At 37.3% G+C, this 27,504-nt stretch overlaps 2 protein-coding genes across 4 annotated transcripts in view; both read left to right on the top strand.

The window, feature by feature from the left end:
* The window catches only part of ccdc85ca (coiled-coil domain containing 85C, a), a 42,803-nt gene extending 39,173 nt beyond the window's left edge, over positions 1–3,630 (top strand). For both annotated transcript variants that reach the window (XM_082144161.1, XM_082144160.1), the window contains one exon: positions 85–3,630. In XM_082144161.1, the coding sequence (XP_082000287.1) occupies positions 85–174 (90 nt within the window). In that variant the 3' untranslated portion in view covers positions 175–3,630. The remainder of the gene's footprint in view (positions 1–84) is intronic.
* Positions 3,631–4,638: 1,008 nt separating this feature from the next.
* Positions 4,639–26,121, top strand: setd3 (SET domain containing 3, actin histidine methyltransferase). 2 transcript variants are annotated; one of them, XM_082144116.1, is made up of 13 exons: positions 4,639–4,732; positions 6,246–6,373; positions 7,011–7,103; positions 7,901–8,049; positions 8,696–8,768; positions 9,794–10,050; positions 16,737–16,795; positions 17,984–18,098; positions 19,551–19,625; positions 20,534–20,700; positions 21,776–21,861; positions 22,426–22,586; positions 23,844–26,121. In XM_082144116.1, the coding sequence occupies exons 2-13, from the start codon at positions 6,271–6,273 to the stop codon at positions 24,306–24,308; spliced, it is 1,803 nt and encodes a 600-aa protein (XP_082000242.1). In that variant the 5' UTR covers positions 4,639–4,732; positions 6,246–6,270; the 3' UTR covers positions 24,309–26,121. The 2 variants fall into 2 exon arrangements, with proteins under 2 accessions (XP_082000242.1, XP_082000243.1); XM_082144117.1 differs by having other exon boundaries at positions 4,680–4,732; positions 6,262–6,373.
* Positions 26,122–27,504: the final 1,383 nt, after the last annotated feature.

Genomic DNA, 27,504 nt, shown 5'->3' with positions numbered 1-27,504 from the left:
ACTGAACAGTAGCACAGGATAAATATTTTGAAGACACTTTTCATTTCAGCTTGACCCAACTGTGTGTTTGCTTTGTGTGTTCAGGTGGTGTGGCGAAAGCTCGGTGATGCAGCAGGATCCAAACCCTCCATCCGCCAACATCTCTCTGGGAACCAGTTCAAAGGCCCTTTGTAGTTCCCATGTCAATGAACGGCAGGGCCTTGAACAAACAAACAAATCTGTGAATATGACGAGAGGAGCAGACAGAACTGGGCAACTTCTGGAAACGACACAAAGAACTTGGCTTCTACTGCCAGCTTCTCTCATGGCATTCAGTTGAGACATTTCAAACCTATTACCTACAACACAGGTGGTAGTTTAATATATAATGGACTCACAATTAGCACAAGCTAAATCACTGCTCTATTTATGTGCATACCTTCCAAGTATTCGTACAAGGCAGCTTAATGGATTCATTTCTCATTCCAGATAAGGAATGAAAGCGCACAGATAAATGCCCCACGGAGTTACTTATACAAGATTAAACCTTTCCACTCCTAAAAGCTTTTTTGATTTTGGCATAAGACCACTTCATAATATTCTGTTATCCAAGGATTTTTCTTTTCTTTTCTTTTTTTTTCTTTTCTTTGTAGACTACTACCATTCAAAAGTTTGGGGCTGGGATCTTTTAATGTTTGTATCTCTTCTGCTCACCAAGGCTGCATTTATTTGATCAAAAATACAGTAAAAACAGTAATATTGTAAAATAATAATACAGTTTAAAATAAATGTTTGCTATTTAAAATTAAATGTATTTCTATGATGGCAAAGCTGAATTGTCAGCATCATTACTCCAGTGTCAGTGTCACATGATCCTTCAGAAATCATAATAATATGCTGATTTGATCGAGAAACATTTATTATTATTATCAATGTTGAAAACAGTCATGCTGCTTAATATTTTTGTGGAAAACAGTCATGCTTTTTTCAGAATTCTTTCAAAAGAAAAGCATTTCTTTGAAATAAAAATATTGGTAACACTTTACAATAAGGTCTCATTTGTTAACATTAATGTATTAACTAACATGAACTAACAATGAGCAATACATTTGTTACAGTATTTATTAATCTTTAATGTTAATTTAAAAATAAACAATTGTTCATTGTTTGTTCATGTTAGTGAACTTTGTAATGTTAAGAAATACAATTTTTGATTTTAATAATGTATTAGTAAATGTTGAAATGAACATTAACTAAGATTAATAAATGCTGTATAAATTCATTGTTCATTCTTAGTTCATGTTAACTAGTGAAACCTTATTCAGAAGTGTTACTGAAATCTTTTGATACATTATAAATGTCTTTACTGTCATTTTTGATCAATTTAATGCATCCTTGCTGAATAAAAGTATTAATTTAATAAAAAAATAAAAATAAAAAAATATATATAAAGACTTTATTGACCCCAAACCTTTGAATGGATGTATTAAGCCACTCACATCACATCAGAATGTGATAGACTATTATCATTACAAATAAACTGTTACTTAGAAAGTTGCCAGCCACTGACAAATAACAAGTTTTATTTACTCCGCAATGCCAGTTATTACTCATTTACTGCTGACAGTTGTTTTTTGGAACCTGTTCACGTAGCGGAAAGATAAAATATGATAGTAAGCTTAATTTATTTATTTTTTCCCTGGCATGAACACATATAATACATTCACTCAGGTTCCCAGGCATACATAAAATAACAATAAAATAATACTATATACTTTATATGGCAAAATTCTAGTCTGGAAATATTCAGAAGATATATGCAGGCCAGCTCATGAGTATAAGCATTTAATTAAAGTATTATTTTTTTTCCCCAAATAGTACTTATAAATGCCAACTCAACTTTCACAGCATATTATGTAAAGTACTTTAAATTCCAAACTGACAATCGTGATTAATTGAAGCTGCTTTCTATGCCTTTATTTCTATCTTTGTGGTCTATCAAATGAAAGCAGATCAAAAATGTCAACATTCAATATCATTATTTTATAATGTATCCCAGTGTTGTGCTTTTAATTGCATATGAGTCCTAATGGCTTAATGGTGTCATAATGGAAAGTACTGTTAAATCTGTATTAGGTCTACAGATTGAGTCCTGCATGAAAAGAACTGGAACCCAATTTCAGGTTCTAGATACTGAATAGGTGCAATATAGAAACTGTCTGGATGAATGTAAGTATGGAAGTGTTGTGTGTTTTCAGTTCAGCCTGGAATTGCATAAATGATTCCAGTTTGCAGTGGGAAGTTTCACCATTACACTATTTCTAAAAGCATTTATTATATGATGCAACTACTATTGCATGTAGTACAGTACCTCAGCCAGTCACATTTTTTTTTTTACATTATTCCTTTTACCAAGCTTATTGCTTCTGCATATACTAAATTAAATCAGACCATACAGTATGTGATGATAAGAACTGGATAAGGCTAGCATTATTAATAATGAGCTTCTTTTGCTGAATTTTGTGTAAAACGTCTAATTCTGCTTTATAGGCCTAGTTCATGAGACCTTCAGGCAAAAATCTTTTTGTGTGCGTACTGTACATGATATAAAGCAAATTCTGAATGGATGTTAATGAGAACGCAGTAAATGAAGTGTATTTGAGTTTTGTTTGTTATAATTCAGAACCATTATCTGTGTATACAAGAACTGCCTCAAAAGATGCATGCTGCATTCACACAAAAGCTCTTTTTTTCTGAAAACCAGTGACCCGATAAGCCATAATTTTGTATTGTTTGTTTAAATCGAAGCTATTTTGAGCGTTGACGAAAATCACTCAGCCGATCTAGTTATTTTTGTATTAAAGTTGTGTGGAATTTAATTGAAATTGTATATTTATGAGAGCAATTTTACAGTGCTATACTGAAATCACATTCTTATTGGATGGTTTTGTTCACAGTGGATGCAGCAGGTGGCTTTTGGTGGTGTGTTACTACTTTTTTTTTGGTCTTTTTTTGTCTGGTGTTTATGAGAACAAAGTGCGCATGCAGCAAACATTTGAATAAGTAAAGAAAATAATTGCATATTTTTATGAAAAAGATACGTTGTGAATTTGGGTCAGTAAAACAGTGTATGCTGTTAATAACAACACAGTAAATATTGTCTCGGTTATTATGCTGTAAAGTGTTTCATGTGAACACGACGCCTAAATACTTGGTGTTGAAGTACACATATTCATTAAAACTATTTTTGAAATCCAATTAAAAGTGTCCTTTATAAGCAGATCTAGTCTACACAACTACTGACTTTTTTGTATTTAAGTTCAAAGCACAAAAGAATCTGAAATGCTGAAATCTTCCTGTTTTTTTTCAAATGCACTGCTTCTTTTGTGAATGAGGATTTGATGTTTGAATCTTTCATGAAATTCAATGTTCTGTGTAGCTCATCTGTATGTGAAACACACATGAAGTTGTATTCTAGGACAATGTAAATAACTTCTATTACTGTAGAATACCTGTAACTAGCATGCGTTTATATATTTTTAATAAGCTGAATGTAGCTGAGAACGGACCTGTATTTTAGCTAATAAAAAAAATTCTAAATGCATTGCAAATAACCCTCTTGTAGATTTGAAATAAAGAATCCTCTTTGTATTATGTTTCTCCTTTTTTTTTTTTATGAAATGAACAGCAGAATAAAAGGCAGAGTCTGCCTTCTACTGGGGATTTACTGCAGTTGCATGGACTCTCCCAATGTTAACAGATTTTGTGAGTGAATTTTTGTCTCTTCCAAACTTTATTTGAGAAAGTGGTGCTTAGGTCAAACAAAATATTACATAAACATTACATTTATTCTTTATGAATTATATATGAGCTTCCAGTCTGGTTAATACAATTTGTGATATGTCTGAATGTAGTTTAATATTGAACTCTACATTTTGGTTGTTTTCTAAGAAATATAGCCTAAATTAAATTAACATTCATGTATTTGGTGTAATTTAAACAAGGTTTGGGAATTATCAGTTATCCTACATGCCCACAATTGGTAAATACAATATTATATACAATTATAAATGTGGGAAGTAAAAAAGACAGTAAATTATATTATACATTATAAAGTGGTAGAAAAATCAATAATTGATTTTATGATTTTACTTTACTATAAATTGAAGGGTTTTTTTGTTTTGTTTTTTTTTTTGTATATAAAATGATCTTACTTTTACAACAGAATGTTTAAAGTACTGTATGTTATAGTAGTGTTACGTTTATATGTTGTTGCTGTGATTGACATTTTCCTCCGCGAATCACGTTGCGCTAACTTTATCCTTTTATGGTAACTTTATGAACCCAAAGTAAACTTCCAATCGCAAGACACACAAGCCTTTTCTGTTTGTGTAGTCAACCCATCTTTGTAAACCTGACTAAACAGACTCCTCTCACGACCAGTGAATTCACGACAAACGGGTACCGCCTTAGCGAAAACCAATAGAAACGTGCAGTTTACCGAAGTGAAATACATTTACACTTTAACCAATTGGCTCACACGTATGCAGTTGCGTATGTAAAATTAGCCAATTAAAATTCTTTTCTGGACAAGCTTAGGGCGGGATAAACGCTTCAATGGCCCAATCCGCGTTTTAGAAATCGTATTAGGGCGTGGCTTTGTCTCTGAAGAAAGGTTAGGTTTTACCAGTAAACCGAGCTGAAGAGGATTGAATTCCAGGTTGACAGGAGGATCCCTGCAGTCAATTGGAAGGTAGTTTTGGTATTTAATGTGACATAATATGATGTTTGCTAATACGCGCGAGGTGTGTATAATTAAACAACATGTAATACGTCACATGCATGTAAATGCGTGGCAAATGTACGCTGTAAATGGTGTCTAATTCAGCAAATTGCGAAACACAAGCATGCTGGGCATTAACACATTGAATGTGTCTCAAAAACTAGTGAGCTGCCTACCAAGACAGCATATCTGGGCGTCGTAGGCGAGCTTGAAGCGACGAGTAACTTACGTTGGCCAAAATGTTGTTTAACGTTTTGAAAGCTGTCTGTTTCAAACGTGTTTAGCTATGACATCCTAAAATGAAGACTGTGTAGGCAGCTAACAAGGATTCTTGGGCCAGAAACAGACAGATAGCTAGATTAATATGAATGGATGAATATGTAAGTTAAGGTTTTAATTCATGCATTTGATCACTGGACCACCCAGTGTTTAAAATGAAGACTGGCATGCTGTGTAATAGGGTGCAGTGTGAAGCAGGTGATCATCTACTGGTGGGTTTGAATAGATGCATTGGGCAAGGCCAGTTATTTTAAGACATCAAGCTGCTGATATCATTATTTAATATATTCTGATCTTGTATTCTGAATATTGATCTGTTGAGTTTGTTTTATGTTGCATGTCTTTGCTGTCAGCCAGTATAATTGCATTGCTTCTCCTTTTCTCTGATGGGTTCAGTCTTAAGTAGCTTACTTTTAAGTGTTTCAATCCAATTTGCTCTTCAGTAATACAATTGTGCCTCTCATTATTTATTTTTTTAAATGGTAGGCTTTGAGTGATTTGATGGAAATATCCAAGATTTAAGCTTTGACATCTGGATTCATCTGAAAATTTGACAATTCAACTGGCCATGCATATTGTGTATTAGGCCTAATGTATAATGGCATTCTATATAAAAGTCAGTTAATGCATGTATGATTGCAATCATAAACAGTACACCAGTGGAGCTTTCTTAACATATGTTTTACCATTGAAATATTCTTGAAGTTTTGTACGTTGCCCAAATTTGCACCGGTAAAGAAGCCAGACAATTTTTTGAAATATGGGAACAGCTGCCATATGACTCATTTATTGAAGTTAACTACATACAAGCATGTTGTATTTGATTAGTTTCATGTAAGGCACATACTCATTGTTTACAATAAGTACCTGATTTAGTGCCCTTTGGCTCGCTGTAGCCATCCGTTTAATCCCTCACAGAGACCATTAACCTTTCTTGGCAGTGATTTCAGATTCAGAGATTATTTGGATGTGAAACATTCAGATGTTTCTTCCATTTAGTTATAAATATACTGTACCTAGTCCACTACACCTAAATATTTATAAGAAGTGTGGAGTGACTGGAGTCCAGTACTTCTCAGACTATTGGCTCATTTACTGTACATAGGCTGCATAAAGGAGAATGAAATCTGGTCACATAGCGTTATTTTTACTTTACGCTATTTTTAAAGTATTTATTTTTGCTTTCGACTTGCATTTTTCACAGCCATCCTCTCTCCCAGACCAGCAAGATGGGCAAAAAGAGCAGAGTGAAGACCCAGAAATCGGGGACCGGTGCCACAGCTGCGGTTTCTCCAAAAGAGATGATGAATTTAATTTCTGAACTTCTGCAGAGTGAGTATAAAAGCATTCTTTATGACTGCATTCCTGCTCTGAAATACTGTTGCAATGATTTTCTCCCATGGATGTGTGCATCGCTGGGACAAAAAAAAGGCTTTTGTGATTATTCCATAATCGCATTACATGATTGTTATAATATTTTGTTGTGGTGTTAAAGATGCTACTGGATCCTGAAAATGAAACATCTTCCGTGTGAAGGATTTCTTAATGTATAAGTAAATCTATTTAGTATTTAATCATCTGAAGCTTTTATACAAATGGAGCCTCCTGAGGTTGTGCTCAAGGGTACGGTGGTACTTCATGGAATCATTTGGTCATCAATCTACATTTTTAAACCGTACATCAAACATCTTTCCAAAATAGCATGTCATTTTGGGAAGGACATGCATTTGTTTATATCAAAGACAATTTGCGGTCTGTGCTCTGCAAGGACTTTTACCAGGCCGATAGATGCCGCAACATTTTACAACAGCAGCCGGAAGAGAAAATGAATCGGCCAGCATTTGGTTACTCTAGGAACTAGAGCACTAAGCTATTTCCCCACAGTCCCCTTTTGGATTCTGTTGATCCAAGCATAAGTGATTGATAAATATAAATTATTGGAACGTTTTCTTTTCTTTTCCCCATTCAGAGTGCAGCAGCGCTGCTCCCTCTCCTGGGAAAGAGTGGGAGGAATATGTTCAGATCCGAGCTCTGGTTGAGAAGATCCGTAAGAAACAGAAAGGTACGTTATTGCTTCACATGAATATGATTTAGCAGTTCTCAAGCTTTTATGTAGTGTGGTTTTCCCTTTGATTTGCCATTGGCTATTGTTAAGTATTTAACCGTCCTAGCTGCAAGAATAAAGAGGACGGAAAAACAGATGGTGTGTTTACCCAGATATGAAATTAATTGTCATTTACTTGCTCTCATTACTTTTTTTTCCCCTGTGGATAAGCACAAAATTAGATATATTGATACATGTTTGTGTGTATATATATATATATATATATATATGTAGGCCCAATGTGTGTGTGTATGACATGATGAGGGTGAGTAAATATTGACAGAATCTTAACTACCTTTACCAGCAACATAAAAGAGTACAAGAAAACTTAGCATAAAAGATGGCTTGTTGTACATTTCTTTATTTGATCGAATGAATTTGATAACAAAATGCACATTACATAGAGTAAGTTGATGAAACAAACACAGAAATAGCTTCAGTTATACAGTGATGTAAAGACTTGAGAATGATCCTATCACATTACTTCATAAAATACTCAGTGGGAGTCTCTGAGATGTGCATTTAGAACACATAAATATCCATTAGAATAAACGTTAGACAGCACATTATGCAGTAGGATATACAAGAGTAATATGTAGCACCGTTTAGGTTCACTTGTGTGGTGTTACAGCAACATAATACAGCAGAGTGCCGTTGAATAATGGAATTCATTACAGAGAGAACTTCTCACGCTGTTGTTCAATATACATACAATAGCTAAATCAGCTTGTGATGGGATTGTATTATTTCCTCAGGGATGTCTGTATCGTTCGAGGGAATCAGGGAAGACTTTTTCTCCGAGCTGATGGCCTGGGCCGCAGAATGCGGGGCTTCTTGTGATGGTTTTGAGATCTCCAACTTTGCAGATGAAGGATATGGTCTGAAGGCCACCAAAGATATTAAGGTTGGTGTTTTTCCCTCACCTAGTCCGCAGACTGTTTGAGGATAAGTTGGATGAGTCGAGACTTGATAATACGTTTTTTGGCTCTTCTTAGCCAAAATAAGGTACAGTATGAACCAGGCGTCATGCTGATAGTGTTCTTAGCATCACACACACACTTTATGGAAAATTATGGAGATTAGATTCCTTGCAAATTATATGTGCGATGTGCTTGCTTTTTCTGCCACCTACACAGCGTTCTGTCATATATTCAGTTGAAGGCTGAAACAAGTAATCCAACCTGTACTGTATTTTGGCACTGGCAGTAGATTTTTTTTTTTACATGTTTTATTTTATTTTCCCGTTAACCTTGTTAGTGCTTTAGGAGTGAAAGTGCTGATTGATACATAGAGGTTAACGATTGGTCATATTTTACCTCCAGACTTGATTGGGTTCAATATTTGGGTGGTTCTTTAGCTAATTGTTATTTACAAAATGTAGTTTTACACAATATTTCAAAGATTTCTATTTAAAATAGTGGAATTTGAATGTGTCAGGAAAGAACTAGCCCTGTAATCAAAATAAATCTTTATTCAATTGTACATTGTAACACTTGGAGCTTTTGAATGTAAGTTTTTGACCATGTTATTTTCATTTCTGTCCATTTCAGGCTGAGGAGCTGTTCCTTTGGATCCCTAGAAAAATGCTGATGACTGTGGAATCCGCCAAGAACTCTGTCCTTGGTGAGTTTCGCATAGTGTAGCAATGTCAGTCTTTGACCTTAAACTATGACAATCACATCATCACACAAATGTGCAAATGTTTCTATAAATGACCACAAGACATTTATATAAATATTACCTTAATGTCCCAGTTTAAATACATCTTTTAGCTCCATCAACAGCATCTATTGATTACCACAGAAAATGTATTTGACTCGTTCAACAGATGGTAATACATACAAGTGTGTGAGGCAAATATGCAACAATTTTGTTTCTATGATTTTTTTTTTATATGATATTTTGTATTTTATATTGTTATATTTATTTTTATTTTATAATAATAACAACAACTTATTTTTGTTGTATTTTAAAATTGTCCTACCATGTACATGTTAATTGTTTTCACACTTACAAAACATTTGATTTAGAACTAGTGCTGTTTTAGTATTATTTATACTGTATACAGTTATATTATTTGCTTTTATTTTTATTTTTATTTTTCATTCTTTTTATTTTATTTTAGTATATTTATATACTAAATATACTTTATATACTTAACTTTAGTATATTTGTAGTATATTTTAGTTTCGCTTTATATATATTTCTGTCTTTTTAAAAATATTTTTATTTAGCTTTAATTTTCACATGTCACTTTAATTTATTTTTATTTCAGTTGTAGTTTTAGTAATTTACTACTTTTTTTTTGTAAAATTATTTGAACTAAACTAAAATAAAGTTTTTCATATAATATTTATGTTGTTTTGTTTCAGCTTTATGTAAATTGCTGAAAATGGTTTTAGTTAAGAACAACACTAGTTGTTATCCGAACCATCTGCACAGTGGCACACTACTGCTACTGTGGTTTACATGACCCGATATAAACTTGAATTAACTTTCAAACAAACCAAGCTTTCTGCTCAATTAAACACGGGTCCACGTCAAAAAGGTAGCGTGAAAACAGCATAATTGTAAGTGAAAAGAATTAGTTCTGTTTTAATCTCTGGAAACCATTGCAGACAGACCCCTAATTGAACCTTTATTCACAGGGCCGCTGTACAGTCAGGACCGGATCCTACAGGCCATGGGCAACGTGACCCTGGCTCTACACTTGCTGTGTGAACGGGCCAATCCCAGCTCTCCCTGGCTGCCCTACATCAAGACCCTGCCTGCCGACTATGACACCCCCCTGTACTTTGAAGAGGAGGAAGTGCGCCACCTGCTGGCCACACAAGCCATACAGGACGTGCTCAGTCAATATAAAAACACAGCGCGACAGTACGCGTACTTCTACAAAGTCATCCATGTAAGTCTCACAGCTATCTCAACTGTCTGTGTGCATGCATATATATATTTATTCATTCTTTTCATTCCTTCATTTGGCTTGATTTTTCATTTATAGTTTAAAAAATGAAATGGTGTCTTTCAACCAGTCTGATTGATTGCCAAAAAAAAAAAAACATGAATACATTTTTAAAAACTTTAAGTCATTAAAGCCTCTTGTTAATTGCCAAATGCAATGTGGTGTGATCAAGTGTTTTATGGGTTTATTGGTTATTGCATACTGCTTTACTTATTTACCTACTTTTTCAAAGAAAAATAACTTCAGCTGTTATTACAGACCTAACTTAAGTACCTACTCAAGCACCTACTCTCACATTTCAGCTACACAAAAGTACAAACTTTCTTCAGTAAACTAGAGTTGTACTCGTACGTATGGCAGTTTTGATGAGTGCGGCGACTGATAGCCCTATCTGTGTCTCATGGACTGCAAGCCATTTGAGTGCAGGGTTTTTTAAGCAATCAGCGTGACAAGTTATTCAGACTCTCTAGCCACATGAATAGCTGTCCTTTACACTGCTGTGTGCTGAGGTGAGGAAATCCAGTTTTAAAAGGATCCCTGCTGTTGAAGGCACATTGGAGATGGGTAAAAGGAGCTTTATAATGCCCTCTTGCACCCAATTTCAGGGCCCCTGATAAGCTGCCATTGACATGGCTCAGAGATGGTGCTGCAGTGGCAATCTTTGACCAGCAGGGGGAGATGTTTATCCCTCAAAGTAGTGTTCAAAGCAAATCATAAGTGGGCTTGAATTAGTTTTTTTAACTGCATGTCTGAAGTTTTAGTTTTTAGTGCTAGAATTTTTTTTTTAAATGCTAATGATAAATATGATACTTTTTGCTCTGTTACAATAAAGAATTAGAAATTATATAGAAATACGAAATTAAATAGAAATGTACTTTTAGCCTATAAAATCTTCTTGTTACTTCACAAGTAAAGATTTCTGATTGTAGATATATCATTGAAACTAAACAAAAATAAGTTTTGATTTTGCATAAGTCCAGTCAAATATCAGTGCTTAATATTCTGTTGTAGCGTCACCTGGTAAGTTCTAGGATGTATTTTATTTCCACTTTGTTAACAAAAAGTGCATGATATTACTATAAAATGTCATTTCAGTGTTATGCAAATCTTGAATATGCAGACACATTGAGATGGCAGTTCATTTCAACGGGCCTGGGATCTGTCCAATAAGTTTTATACTGGTTCTTGGACCTCCTCTTAGCTATTAAGGAAGCAATAATATGCTCTTCCCAGTTCTCTCCAATTTTCATTTGAAATCTTTGCTGGTACATTTTGTTTCTTTCATTAGATGACTGTCAATTAGGGAAAAGAAACTAATATTTCACATTACTGTCAAGATAAGGCATCAAATATTCATGCAGATAGTTAATGTATTTGTCATTTTGTCTGCAAATCTGTTGACATTTTCTTTATTAAATGCTTTCCAGTTTATAAAAGGGGGTGGAAGTGTAATTAGGAGCTGTATTATTGTTTCTCCGTTAATAACTTTAATCAAGTGTATTTATACTGTTTTCTATACAGCGACTGAGACAAATAACAGGAAACACAATAAACCGAAATGCATCTGCTACTTTAAGCCGTCAGCATCAGTCATCCGAAAGTTAATCAATATATATATGTAGTGAACGATTTCAATTTGAATATGTAGTCCATTAGGTGGCAGAAGTGAGTTAAGCTTCCAAGGGTACTGGTCTAAATGAAATGTTACTTCCTCCAAAATGAACTTGGTAAAATTTGTATTGCTAAAATAAAGCTGGAGGAACTGATGACCTCTTGGCGTAATGAATTACACATTGATCACACCAAGTAAACCTTTTAATGAACAGAAGGATTCATTCTCTTTGCGTTCAAACAGGAGTTTAGAGTTAAATGAACATAACTCTTTTGCTCATATAAAGCTCTGTGGGGTTTTTTTCCCCAAAGATGTTCAGTTGAGGGGGAGGGTTGTTTTGCCGGCCCTTCGGTGAGTGTCCTGTCCGCTCCTCTCCTCTCCTCTTGGCTCTTCAGGTTGGGAGCCAGTGTCACTGTAATGACTACTGTCAATGTCAGCCTCTCTTCTGAGGCGGCCGCAGATGACCGGGCTGGAAAATTAGCTTGTCGCATTGGCTTTGAATTGAATTGACCTGAATGTACCTTCCACACATGACTGACAACCCCAGCCCCCCTTCTACTTCCTCCCACTGCCTGTTTTATCTGGTCCTTGCCCCCCCTCCTCTCCTCGAGAAGAAGTGAGAAAGCAAGGCCCTTCACCTGCTGGAATTGAGTAGCTTTTTATATATTTGCCTGCGTGAAGAGGGATAGGCGGTTGTCAACGGCGAGCGCCCTCAGAGGAGTATCCAAGCGCCTCCCGTGTCCGCGGGGGACCAATGATAACCGTACATTCCTCATCGGGGCCGGATGCGTGCGTGTGTGGGGGAGGTGAACCTCATAAGGTGACCCCGGTATGCAGCGAATGCAAAGTAACCTTGGTGTGCTGCATCTGCCGTTGTTGATGAGAAATGAACAGGGTCCCGGTGGTATGCTCTCATCCCACCCCCTCTCCCTAAACCTGAGAAGATATCTGTCTGACCTTCCTGATGCAGCCCGGAAAATGAGGGAGAGTTTGCGACGTTGAACGACGATGTAGGCATGCATCGGTTTCATCATTTTCAGTAACGTGCACAAAGTCGAGAATTGAAACGGTCGACGTAACAGAAGTAAGATGTTAAAAATCAATCATTTTTGAACCTCAGCATGCGCACTGATCAAGCTCTCTAATACCGGCCAGGGCGGCGGATGGGGTGCTTGGGGATCTAGGCTCCAGAAAGACCTCCTGGAGGCCACCGGCCAATTAGCCGCGTTTCCCGCCGTCCTCGTTAAGGAGAGCAGGCACTCGTGGTGGGAGCTTTTGTTTTCTAATTGATTTACAGGGCCGTTCCCCCCTCGTCTCTCTCTGAGCCGCGGTGCCATTGTGGCACATGATGAATTACCTCTCTCTGGTGATGCTAATGCATCACAAGCTGAACCTGCAGCAGTGCAGCTGCCCTTTATCTCCAAAAACTACACCTCATCAAACGTGCCGTCTAAAAGTACCTCTGTTTCGTCTCAAACTACCTCTCTAGTCTTTGCGTGAGCACATTTTACGTTTTTCCAGACTTCGAGGCCTTATCCTATCCCCACAGCACTCAGAGGGATCCGGGCGGACCTCTTCGTGGCCTTTCTGCAGCCAGGTTCGCCCTCCCCCCGAGGTGTATCACTCTGTTCAACTAATTATTGCCTTAATTGAATCTATTACGGTACTTGGGCACTCGAGTATTTGGCTCTCAGAGGACTGAAAATATCATTAACTGCGCTTTAACCCTTTTCAGGTGGCCTGTAATGGTTACCGGTGCGCAAAAGTTTTTTTTTTTTTCTTTCTACTTTGTTTAGCTGGCTTCAGCACATCTTCCTGCAAGAAACCGCTTGACTCTCTGAAGATTTGCCCTATTACTTCCATCAAAACCTGTAATATGCTTTTCCCCCCATCCATACATGAACCACTTCCCTTCATCTGCAATGTGAGGCTCAAACCCAGGACACAGAATTCTGACTTGCCGGCTTTACCCAGAGCTTATCTTTTAATGGTTGTCCGTCAGCGTACGTGAGCGATGCTTCCAAGTCAGCCTGTTTCTTAGAATTGGGGTTGAAATGAAAGGAAGTGGTCAGGCTTTGCTCTGTTATTATGTCATGCTTTATGAAATCACAGCTGACCTGTACACCTTCATCCACCTGAGTGTGTTCACCTTTGCCTGGTTACTCACAGCAGAGATAGTCGATGCACAAGTTCGCAAACTCTGCTGTAGGGCTACAACAATTTCAAAACTGGACTCTACTCTGCCGACACACTGAGTTACAGGCAAAGATATGATGTGACCACACTGTGTCAGTGTGTGTGGGTTCCAGAGCAGCAAGGGGGAATACGAGGCTCAATTAGTGTCAGGGAAATTGATTAATGGGGAGAGATGTGGAAGGTAAAAGTTATCCACTTCTTCTGAGCGCTTGCATTTAATGCTTCTATTCCTCAGTTTGCGAGCCTAGTGGTGCAGCTTGGGTTTGCGCCCTCTTTCCAGTATGCGCACGTATGTCTCTGAGACATCTGTGAAGGAGCACACTACTTGAAATTGTTTTAATTCTGTCTTCAATTACTCACCTTGTTATCGTTCCAAACTCGTATAACTTTCTTCCATGGAAAACTAAAGGAGATATTTTTGGAACACTAAAGGAGTGTTCACGCTTCTCTTGTCCATGCAAAAAAGCATTGTTTGCATTTAAAAGCACCATAAAAGAAGTCTTTTAAAGATACTATTCACTGAATTTTGTATGTTCAAGCTTGATGTGTCTCGGTTGGTTACAGCAGGGATTCCCCAACTTTTTGGTCAGCCGAACCCCTTTGACTTAGCCTAATCTTAGGGTGTACTTCAAATAAGTATTTTAAGTTAATGTTCCCAGTTCTTTGATGTTGGTTAATGGTTACATGACTTGCAGGTAAACACAAACAGTAAACTAATTAATTTTAGTAATTGTTTTATATTGATTGCTTTTATTTTAACTTTACTTTTTTTTAATCTATTAGCTGATCAACTCATGAATAGGGCTGGGATTCCAATCCTGGAACCGCATATTTTTTATCAAATAAAATGTTTGATTCCTCTTATCGATTCCTTTGTGTGCATTTTCATATAATTTTAAACCATTCAAGCGCAAGAAGACCCACACACTTTTCTGTGCTGCACACACATCCAAAGCGCACACACAGAAAGTGATTTTAAACCATTCAAGTAAATGAAGTCTCGCATGCTGTTTTCTGTGCTGTGCACACATCCAAAACGCGCGCACAGAAAGCTGCCTCATACGGTATAGTGCGCAAAACTGAACTTGATTTCTCTTCCACGTCTATTTGTACTTGAACGGAAAAATAATACACTCAAAAATGTCAAAATATTCTCGTAAACACATTATGTCTTGAGTGAAGGTAAACAGTTGACGAAAACGCATGTGTAACAGTATATTGGATCCGTGCATCTCTTAAAGTGACAGCAGCCTAATATTCCTGCTGCCGTTAATCAAACAACTAAAGACAGGGAAAAGTTCTTGACTGAATAACTTTTGTAACTATATTTGTAATGTATATTTTATTTATAAAGTGCATTGTTTTTTACATTTGAATTATAGTTTCTGTACCTGAATACCTGAAAATCTTAATTTGTTTTTTTCAATCATCTTTCAGTTGTATTTATTTGTGCGATTGCTTATTTGTTCTTTTTTTAATTACTGAGTGTTTACTTGTCTTTAATAATGCTTGAACTTTATATTAGTTAGGCTAGTTGTTTTTGTTATGGTATTTTTAAAGTGTTCATTAGCCTCTAGATTTTTGTTCATGGTATTCAGCTACAATGTTTTGCAATACGACTTAGAATAAATGTGAATGGTATACGATTTTTATTTTACTTTATTGGAATCGAAATTAGGAATCGATAAGAATCACACTCGATAAGCAGAAATTCAATTAAAAAAATTCAAACAATACCCAACCCTACTCATGAATTTGGAATCATCGAACGTGTCGATGTCAAACTTGGTACAACGTGTCTGCATGAACTTTGATCAGAAATTTGTCTTATTTGTGTAAAAACATCTGATAAAAATACATTTAAAATTTTCATTTGCTGAATGTTGATGTAACATTCAATTAAAAAAATTTTTGCAGATGAAAACCTTCATATCAAAGACATCTTTATTATGGAGGTTATTTTGTATTCATATCTGTAAGTGATTTATATCTTTTGAAATCTGCAAAGTTCACAATTTCTTTTGTTGTTTTGTTTCCTGTGTCTGTTGGGCAATCTTATCACTCGTTCTGTGTGATGGACTGATCACCTGAGTCGTGATTATGATATTCGAGCGCAAGCTTTTTGATGTACTGTGTTATATACATATCAGCACCATTACTGTTTTCACGGTACCTCATTGTGGAGTACAGTGCTTCATTTCACAGGACAAGCACCACACACACAGCCATGAGGGTACCTGTGGGGGAAAAGAAGAATATCCTTCACTCTCAGCTTCATACCTACATCTATTTTTATGGCTCATTTTGCATGTTCAGGAGGGTGCTACGGGCCGGCTGAATTAGACCCTGGCATTCTTTGCTCCCTACCTTTTTTTCCTTTTCTTCGGGATTGTAGCTTTTTTTTTCCCCCTCTCCATGACACCCGCTGCAAATGAGCCCTTGGAGGGAGCGAGTCTGTGGCTTTAAATGTAGATTTCTGTGGCACCAGTGGCTCTCTGTCACACAAATTGATGAAGCAGATTTATGACGGCTGCTGGGCACAACAAATTAAGTTGACAGTGATGTATGGGGGGCTAATGCCACCATGATCCTTGCATAGCACCACTGGACGCTCTTTGCCTGGCTACACTCTTGTTAGGATCTGTTAGGCAGCCACATAATGAAATTCCACTGACTGATTTGTGTTTTTTTTTTCCTCTTTCTCTCTTTTCTTTCCTCCTTTTTCCCCTCTACCTCCATATCTCCTCCTCTCTGGTCCTTTACTCTCTTTTCTCCTTTTTCCTTCCTTCCACTCTCTGTGTTCTTCATCTTCAATTCCCAGACTCATCCGAATGCCAGCAAACTGCCCTTGAAGGATGCTTTTACCTTTGACGACTACAGGTTGGTTGAAATGTCCTACTATATTAAAAAAAGGAACTTCTCCTCCCTGCTGAGGTTCAAAAAAGGAAAAGAGCAGGAAGATGAGCCGTAGGTTGGTTGTAGGGCTACGCGATGGCCTTTAAAAATGAGGCGTTTGTTCTCATTGTTCTTTCATTAGCACCAAATTATCTGTGAAGGAATAATTTATCATTGGTCCCCTTTCATCTTCAGATTGTTGAATATGATGCAAGTCTGTGCTCCCGTTGGGTAATGTGTGAAGAGAATGGAATAGCGTCTTGTCACAGCTAATGTTGTCTTCGGTGGACTTCAAGTTCCTTTTAATAAATTATGTCCAGATTATTTAGACTAGATCAGTAAGAATTTTATTCTCTCTTCTGGACAAATTCAAATTTAAGGTCCTTATATTGCCTTATGCAAGCTATTAACGCAGCTGTATTCTGTACTTTTAAAAAAAATCTGAAGTCCACTCGTAATGGAAGAAGATTTTCTTTCAGTTGTAATTTAGTTTTACATGACCATTTTCAACCCTCTCTCTGGCCTTTAGAATTAAAAAGTACATTTTTATCCTTGTACATTTAGGAATTTTGTATGGATTTGACCACTGTTTTGATTCATTTTTGCTAATGAAATGCGCAATAGCGTTACCTATTTAGCATACTAAAGGCCTTGGTGTGTAAACATGGGCGTTGATGCAATAAAGTCCAGATGAAATCAATATTGACCCCATTTACTTTGTTCGCACACATTACTAGACAATTAGTTCACAGAAAAAATTACGTGTCTTCATAATCTTCAGGAGAATATACTTAACCTCCAACCGTCTGTCTGCTGCGAGCAAGAGATGACATGGAGGTGCTAAAATCCAGCCCCGTCTGCATTTTTTTTTTTTTTTTTTTCAATATTCAATTTCAATCGGAAATGCATCACAATACTGAAGTAAAATCGGTCGCAATAGTCCGATTCACATGGACTTTAATATTGTAAAGGATGTCTGAATTACCAGCTTTTGCAGCTTAGTGTCCATTCATGTTTTTTGGGTAGACTAGACTGGAAATGGAATTTCGTGTTATTAATTATAAAATAGGTCTACATCAGACTCCTGTTTTCCATTATATTTCCTTTTAACATGTACAGCAGTTTTAGTAGTGTTTTGAATCTGTAATGAAGCGATGCCATTTTGTATATCAGGTGGGCAGTGTCTTCTGTAATGACTCGTCAAAACCAGATTCCTACTGCAGACGGAAGTCGGGTCACACTGGCCCTCATCCCTCTCTGGGACATGTGCAACCACACCAACGGCCTGGTGAGTCCACAGCACTGCTGCAAAACCAATACAGAACTCCCCGTCAAATCATTTATGGGTAGCAGAAGGTTTTTGCAACCAATTCAGTTCAGCCATTTTTTTATAGATTTTTTTATATTCCTGCATGACATGGACGTTTACAGTGCTTTCACTTGTATTGCAATCTTGAAGTACAGGGGGAAAACATTTACTTTTAAGGAATGCGGGAGCAGAGTCTAATGCGATTTTTCGGTAGATTATGCCTTCATCCCAAGGGTTCTTTTATATTTATTTGGATAATTTGTCTTTGATTGTGCTCAGCAGCTCTTGCCACAGAGCAATATATCGCCTCTGTTCATATGACTCTGTAATGCACTTATATCCTCAAATGAAGTTTTGTTTCAAATTACCATGTGCATTGAAAATCACGGTCATTAAAATGTGTAATGAATTGTTTTTCTGGTAATCCCCTGGTTAAGGTCTAATAAAAACATATTGTATTTTTTGGTAGCAGTGTTTTTCGTACAATTTACTCAAAGATTATTTGATTTAGTTGATTTCTGAAGATTTTGAGAGATTTAATAGTGAAGGATTGTATTTGTTAGGGTGTGTTATTTTAATAGGTTGGCTCTATAACCATTAGTAAGTGCCATTTTATTTGTTGGTTTTGCCCTATTGTATTGTTTTGTTTTGTTTCATTTGATCTTTTTCCCACCCACAGAAATATTCAATGAAATAGCCTTGCAGTTTTGGTTAATAATTGTTTGTATTTAACATTTTAAGGTTGGTAAAAAAGACAAAAACAGAAAGGTACAGGTTTTTGTTGACTCAAGCTCTGTTTATTAGTACCTGATATTAAAATCTGTTTCCAGTGATCTGGTAACAAATGGATGGTGAAAAGGTGTAAACAAAATTCAATAACAATGCCAACACTTGAACTGGGAAAAGTGGCATTAAAAACTGGCTTTTGATGATGTCAGTGGACAGATAAGTCTTAGAGACTATATTTCATATAAAATAAGGTGGAACATTTCATGAAAAAAGCCTAAAAGGAATCCTTGAACTGTAGTGCCATTGTACTGTTTAATTATTGAAACTCATTCTCCATTTGTTCATGTGAAATATCATTCATATATATATACACAACTGTTCAAAAGTTTGTGCTCTCATATTTCTTATCATCAGTGTTAAAAACATTTGTTTAATACATACATTTTTCCAGGATCCATTGATTATTAGAAAGTTCAGAAGAACAGCTTTTTTTGGAAATATTATTTTGTATATCAATGTGAAAGTCTTTACTGTCACTTTTGATAAAATTAATGCATTCTTGCTAAATAAAAGTTTTTTTTTCTTTTTAAAAATGACACGCATGTATGCATACAGCTCTCGAATCAGTATCTTGTATTAATATACCTTTAAGGTATATGATGTGACTCAAATGTTAACAAGACTTAATTTGTTCTGTTCTAGATTACAACAGGCTACAATCTAGAGGATGACCGATGCGAATGCGTAGCTCTCAAAGATTACAAAGAGGGCGAACAGGTGAGTCTTACAACACCATCACAGCAGCTCAACTGTTTACAGGTCACAATTAGGATGACCATTGGTCTTTTACAGCAGAAATACCTCGGACAGTTTCACATCTCTCTATGCGATTGACAAAAATCAGCGGGTGGATTTCGTGCCATGCACTGTCCACCTAATGCTCTTGTACATTTTCAATTTCTATTCGTGCACTCTCACCTCGCGCTATTGCTCTATGCTTGTGCTTCCGTGATGCGTTTATCAGCCAGCAGCCATTACGAAGGCCCGGGGGTAATATCAGAGCGGAGGCATTCAGATCCAGCCATGGGGAGAGCGGATATGCAGGGCACACTGTGACAGGCCAGGTATACCCCCCCCCTCTCTCCAGAATGTGAATTATTTGATAAGATTCGCAGAGACAGCCAGTGGAAGAAGAAAGAGAGTGCGGGGGCCGGCGTGTGGGACTCGGACAAGCGTTGGGGGGAGTAGGAGGGGCTGTTTCGGGAGCGTCGCTCCGTACAGAGCCGTTTGATCCCTGATTCCTGCTGCTGATTTCGCACTGGGCCGGAACTCACTGTGGAGAGGCTGAGAACAGGATTGAACTGTGCTTCTCTCTCGCCCCCTCTCTTTCTCTTCAGCACTATGTTTTATCTTTCTCTCTCTCACACACTTTCTGCACAGCATTATCTGTAAATTTTGTGGATGTATTGTTGAGGGGAAGACGTGAGCGGTGTTTTGAGAGGACGGTAGTGTGGGAAGGAAGTTTTTAGGGCTAAATTGCCACTGTGTAAATTGCATCCATTCCCATAGACCTGTGCGTCCAGGTGTCCATGTCTACTTCCGCTATGAAATAAAAGGCAGTGCCAATTATGCTTTGTTGTAGTAATGTGTCAAATTACAAAGTTCTTCCCTTTGTTTTCCCTCAGATCTACATATTCTATGGTACGAGATCCAACGCAGAGTTTGTGATCCACAATGGTTTCTTCTTTGAGGACAACGCACACGACCGCGTGAAAATTAAGCTGGGTGTGAGCAAGAGCGAGCGTTTGTATGCCATGAAGGCAGAGGTTCTGGCACGTGCAGGGATTCCTGCGTGAGTATCCTGTACAGAAATGACACATGATCTATGTAGAGTCAGATCTTTGACTAGCTTATTACTTTAGTTTTTATTCTAGTTTTAATTCAGTATAAACGTATCAGACGTCATAATTGCATTGCATAAATTATGTATTTATTAATAAAATAAAATAAATAAATATTTATAACATTATCATAGCTGATACATTTTTCCTACATACTATTTTCTTTAGTAAAGATGAGCCAAAAGAGGCAATGGAAAAAGTGTCTCTGTCATTTATGCTTTTAAATTTTGCCATCATATGATTTGTTTTCCAAGTGAATAAGAAGTTTGAATAGCCACTTAAGGACATGTTAAAAAAATTGGTATTCAAGTTTTAGTTTGAGAACTTTTTAATGATTATTATTATTATTATTAGCTGATAGATAACATCAGCACTGGAGGGCAGTGCACATGTAAATATTATTATTATTATTATTATTATTTTTATTTTTCTCCATACATTAGAAAAGCATTTTCTTCTCTTTTTGTAAATGAATTATGTAAGGTATTCGAATCGCATGTTAACATCCGATTCAATCCTGGCTGTCTCAGTGGTGAGTTCTACTGCTGCAAGAATCATCATCCAAGTGTAACAGAATTACAGTGCTGTAAAACCTCTTCTATTGTGGCATAATACTATCAGTGAACTTTCTATCACACAGATCAATATCCTTTAAGTCTCAAAAAAAAATCCACACAGGCCCATATGAAATTACCTTTTGATTCAGGTCAGAGTCAAGATGCTTCTTTTCATCCCCCTGTAAGTCAGACAGGAAGAGGCCATAGATATGCTCCAGTAATTAAACGGTAAATTATAAATGATTGAGCGTGTTTTTAAAAATGCATCAAGTTCAGTGGCCTCTCATCGCTTCAGATCAATCAGTTGTCATGCGACGGGGAGCAGCGCCACGGTCTCGTGCAGGCAGGAGGCTTCCATTAGCACCTGCCCGTTCCGCTGGAGTTAATTGGGGTTTAATTTGAGATGGGTGGAGGGGCGGGGGGGAGTCAGTTGGTGCTTTGAACCCTCTCCGGTTCTTCTCCTCCTCAGGTCCAGTATCTTTGCCCTGCACTGCAGCGAGCCGCCCATATCCGCTCAGCTCCTGGCCTTCCTGCGTGTCTTCTGCATGACTGAAGGTAAGAATCTTTTTTTGTTTTTGTCCTGGTACCATCACGCATGGCCCTAAGGTACACCAGTGGTCACCTATGGTCCATAAATCAAGAAGTGAGATGCCTTATTCCATATCACATCCTTACACTAAACTAGACAGGACAACGAAGCCTAAACAAGTTCCCCTCAGGTGTTTAATTGATCAAGAAAGTGTGGCAGATGTGTGGAAGGACTGATCCAGAGTCCGTGAAATATTTATTAGCATCCATGTAAGAGAAGTTTTTGTCATAAATCCCATAAAGCAAGGCCATGTCCTCTGGCAAGACCTCTTAAGTCTGAGTTGATACATTATTCAGAATTTTTATGTTAATTTTTAAACGAAGCGTGGCCCCTGTGCTGCGGGCTTCTTTTTTTACTGGTGTGACAGGATTCAGCGTTGTGCACGTGCGACCCACTCGTTCGGCAAGCCCTTTCATCTCGTTAGCAGCCGTGTAATCATACCTTACATAATCGTCACAGATCAGACCTGCCGGCTCACTTGCACAGCAGATTACTCCCTTAACTAGAGAGGTGTGCATTTCTGATTGCAGAGGAACTCAGGGACTACCTGGTGGGCGATCACGCCATCAACAAGATCTTCACCCTGGGCAACACTGAATTCCCTGTCAGCTGGGAGAACGAAATCAAGCTGTGGACGTTCCTGGAAACACGGGCTGCGCTGCTTCTCAAAACCTACAAGACGACCTCAGAGGTGCTGGAACCATGTCAAACTTTTCACACAAATCTTACAAAGCATCTTTAAGTTGTTGAAACATTTAAATTGCATAGGGAACAAAGGTAGCATATGCTAGAAACATTTCATATTATCGGTTACACTTTATTTCTATAGTCCATTTTAGACATTCGACTAACTGTAAGTGATTTTGCAACTACATGTCAACTCAAGCCCTATTCAGACTGACTAGTTTTCATGGAGGACGTTAGAGAAATTCGTGTTTCACAAGCGTACTTCGTGATTTTAAACACAACTTCAGTAAATAATTCCAGGGCAAATTACCTACTGTTTTTTGGCAAACTAAACTGTCCTCTGAGAAATCTAATCATGTCCGGATGCTAATGTCTCGATTGCAGACATTGTGCTTTAGCTTCATTTAATTTCAATATGGATGGTATCCGACGAAAAAATTAAATAAAAAAATGTAGCCAAACGTGGAAACTGCAAAGACTGCCCAGTTTAATATCTTTAATTTAATATGTCTAGTAAGATACTTGTCTAGAATGTCTCTGCTCACTTATGTGGGTTTATTATAAACCTCCACATCTGTAAATTCATGAGAAGTTTATTTAAATAGGGTTTTAATAATAAATGAAAGGTATATCAACAAGTAATTAATTAAACGCATACCTCATAAGTGATGCACACAAGCACAGCCGATGACCTTCTGTAACGCCCACATCTAGAAAACTCCCACTCCCACCTCTGGAATAAACACAGCCATGTTATTCCCGGTGATAAGAATTGTAACACACATTGTTTAGAAAACTAATCCTGTCCGAATACAGCTTTACTCTCATTAATTTGCAACTAGATGTCAACTAACTCTAATAAGAGTATTAGTACGGAGTATATTAGACTGTTAGGTTAAGGTTAGTAGAATAAGGTGACATGTACTTGCAAAGCTACTTATAGTCAGTAGAATGTCTGTTGGAGGAGCATCAAAATAAAGTCTTAGCAGATATGAAGCAGACAGTCTATTAATACTCTGTCTGGTAGTTGACATTTAGTTGCAAAGGTACTTCTAGTTAGTAGAATGTCTAAAGTGGACTATCAAAATAAAGTGTTGCCTTATTATCTATAAGTTTATGAAAACCGTTTTTTCAGTATTCTTTGAATTGAACAGCATTTATTCTAACCCTAGCAGTTAATTTGTTACTGATTGTTAAACAATAATGGTCATGCTAACCAATATCGTCATCATTTTAAGATCTCTGTTGTTGTCTTGATCAGGAGGATCGCTCCATGCTGGAGAAGCCCGACCTGTCCCTGCACTCCCGCATTGCTATAAAGCTACGGCTGGCGGAGAAAGAGATTCTGGAGCGCGCCGTGTCCTGCGGTCAGGCCAAGCGCCTGCACTTCCAGAAGCAGCTGGACGAAGGAGCCCCGCTGCCGCTCTACGAAGAAAGTGACATCGCCCTTTTGGAGAACGCCGATGCCAAACTCCCCATCATCCTGCGCAAACTGGAAGAAGAAGACGAGCACGTTCAGGAGGAGATGAACCTGGCCGAAATCAAGCCCGACGCTGCCTGCCTGGACTCCTCCAAATCCCCTGTCCTTAACGGGCAGTGTAAAGATCTCAATGGTACTCAAGAGGATCCTCCAGGAAGTGATGCAGTGGTGAAAGGGTGTGAGGTTGAGAAGCACGACCCGAGTACCAAACGAACTGAAGGTGAACCAAAAGATGGTGGCAAATAGTCATGACCAGAGCGCGGTGGCAATCTTAGTTCCTGCTATTTATTTATTTTTGTTTAAGAGACTCACAAATAGGAGCAAACGCTTTCTAAACAAAAAAAATGCAGAGGATTTCAGTTTAAATGTTTTTTTGTTTGTTTTGTTTTTTAATAAATGCAGCTTAAGTATGAGCTAGCTCAAGCTATTAAAAGCCTGTTGTTCTATTTTATTTAAATTTTTTGTTTCGTTTGAGTTTTTAATCAGTGCCACAACTTTTCTTTTGTAGTAGCTTCACTCGTGCTGCCAGAAACGTTCCTGGTAACAAGGTGAGGAAGTAGCCAATCATATGGACTCCTGTCTAGATGAAGGCTTGCTCAGACTTCACAAAATGAAAAAAACATATATATCGAAGACTTTAACATGGTAACGTTGCCAAGGATGTTTCTGTTTAGTCATCTAAAATGCTGACTTAGGGTTTTTTACTTCTCTCTAACCAGCCGTTGCTGTAGATCGTGGCAGAAACATGCTTGACGTTTAGTGCCGCTTGACAATCATTACTCTTTTATGTTCTGACATTGATCTGTGAAGAGATCATCACTGATGCACGCTAGTTACTTTACTCACATAAAAAGTAAGGTTACTGACAAAGTGAACATTAGTTCCGGTTTTGAATGTTGTAACCTGAACCAGAGGATAAGAGGTTGTTTGTGGCCATATGGTTACTCTTTGCTGTGAATGTATTTCTAAGTTTGTGTTAAAACCATTCACTCTTTAGTATGGTATATATATTCATTTTAATTCTTCTGTACTAATGAACAACCTTGCAGTTAATGGACATGGAGACTATGATCTCGGAGGACTAACTCCCTCATACTGGGTCTTTGGGAAATCTTTTTTTTTTTTTTTTTTTTACTTATTTCTCCTTTTTTTTTTTTATGCAAATATTAAGTATTTTATTTAAGTATTCACTGCAAAGTTCTTTCGCATTTGTCATGCAACTAATGTGGTCATCTTTAAGCCTTAACAAATGCCATTTAGTTGAAGTAGAAATATTGATCCAGGATGAAGACCTTGTGCATTTACAGATGTACGTCTCCCACAAGGCAAAACTCTGTTCCTGTCAACATTTAAACGACAAAACATTGGGGACTATTAATCAGTGGAACAGTTCACCCAAAAATGAAACCTCTACCATTATTCACTTACCCAAATGTTGTTTCAGATCTGGATTTTTTATATAGACCTTAAAGCTTAAAATTGCAGCTGTGGTAACCAAGGGCCGCATCACCAAAAAGCTTCATGAAAGTGGTCCATACATGCACCTTTTGCACTATATTTCAAGTCTTCTGAAGCCATATGATAGCTTTAGGTAAGGAACAGACTGAAATGTAAGTGATTATGCACTGATAATCTTGCATCTTTTCCTCACACAATACTATCATATGGCTATTTTGGTCTTTTTTTGGAGCTTTACCCCCCTTGGTCACTATGAACTGGCAGAGAGATGTGTAATTACTTCTTCAAAAAAACACTTTAAAATGAATAATAACAAAGTTGATTTTTTTTTTGCATTTGACCTACTACTATAATAATATAAATAGCACAATTATGGTTTGGTTCCACATAACGCTAAGTTAATAATGACTCCGTTTTGCTTTTTGGGTAACCTAATTGCTAAATCTTGAGTCACATGATCCATCAGTAGTGACTTGTATGAGGTGATGAGAAATTAATCGAAATATGCCCCCAGTGTTTTGTTGTCCTTTTGAAATCCCACATGTTGAAATTGAAACTGCATTACTTTTAATGTGTTCTGCCCATAAACAGCACTGTTCAATATACTGTTCAGAATGGTTTGTTTTCGTTGAAAGATGTTTGAGTGTATGGAAACCTGCCACTTGTTCTTGCTGCTTCTGTATATAGATTTATAGCTTTGGAAAGCTAACAGCTTTAATACACTTATTCTCAAATCTTTAACATGATCTAGCCATAAAGAAGATACATAGTGGATTGCACTGACTCCTAGTACATCAGTACGACTGTATAGGTAAAAGCCATTAGAGTCTGTCTACAATGACAAGTCCAAGATTAAAGTTCTGTGCATTTTTCACCTGAATCAAATAAGGTGGAGTGCTTTTCTTCAAATCTTTGACCTGTCTATCTGTCTTTAAGAGGGCCTTAAAAAAAAAAAAAAAAAAATCCATTAAGAGACATAAGGGCACTCGTCCATTGTCCTTTCATTCTTCGTTTCATTTGAAGGGGAAAAAAAGGTTTTATTTAATGTATTTTTTCATTCTTTGCCCCCCAAGCCCCATTACAAATTTATAAAAGAAACATTATCTTGAATCATTTAATTCGGGGCAATTAAATTTTGAAATTCCACATTCATTATTCATGAGCTTCAAGATAAAACCCCTTTAATCCTTGAATAGATTATTATAATGGGCGATAGTGTGGGCAGTGGTAAACTCGGGCAGCCCTGCACATGTCCGGTATTGTTAGAATTCCTCTTGTCAGGGCTGAGAGCAGAAGTGCATGAAGCTCCCTTTGGCCTGGGACCATGCCACCAAAGTAATTCTGCCTATGAATAATATACAGCGCTTCTATTAATATAGAATGCCGTCAGGCCCTGGGTGGAGGGCCCATTGTCATGCAAGTATTTACCAATACATGTGGCATACTTAAGAGAGGGGGCTTTCTTCCAAGGTTGCATGGTCACATTTACATGCGCGTTAAAGGGTTAGTTCACCCAAAAATGAAAATTCTGTCAGTAATTACGCTCCCTCATGTTGTTCCAACCCCGTAAGACTTTCGTTCATCTTCCGAACACAAATTAAGATATTTTTGATGAAATCTGAAAGCTGTCTCACTCCTCCATAGAAGATGAACGAAAGTCTTTCGGGGTTGGAACAACAATGAGGATGAGTAATTACTGACAGAATTTTCATTTTGGGGTGAACTCACCCTTCAAGTGGTGGAGAAGAGATGACTTTTTAAGTTGCATGCTTAAAAATAAATGTTCCAGAAAGGGTTTTACAGCCTGATTACATGGGAAAACCATCTACAATGAGGTCCAGGGTTTGAGAATACTAGTGAAAGTTGAGTTAAGTGTAATTAAATTCAAATGAACTTCTGGGACTTCAACTTGCTTTTTTTGACAGCAGCGCTCGAGGTGCATGAACGTCACAAGTTCATCTAAGATGTTCAAGTTCTCCAGTGG

The sequence above is a fragment of the Leuciscus leuciscus genome (assembly GCF_965113295.1).
Source record: "Leuciscus leuciscus genome assembly, chromosome: 17".
Classification (NCBI taxonomy): domain Eukaryota; kingdom Metazoa; phylum Chordata; class Actinopteri; order Cypriniformes; family Leuciscidae; genus Leuciscus; species Leuciscus leuciscus.
Note: the sequence above shows the minus strand (reverse complement) of the source record. Positions and strands in the feature narration are given on the sequence as shown.

What these genes read in the sequence shown, in the direction of transcription:
- setd3 (XM_082144116.1), top strand. Translation starts at nt 6,271, where the DNA reads ATGGGCAAAAAGAGCAGAGTGAAGACCCAGAAATCGGGGACCGGTGCC. An exon ending in ATTACAAAGAGGGCGAACAG is followed by an intron (nt 19,626 to 20,533) that starts GTGAGTCTTACA and finishes GTTTTCCCTCAG; the next exon opens with ATCTACATATTCTATGGTAC. An exon ending in GCACGTGCAGGGATTCCTGC is followed by an intron (nt 20,701 to 21,775) that starts GTGAGTATCCTG and finishes TCTCCTCCTCAG; the next exon opens with GTCCAGTATCTTTGCCCTGC.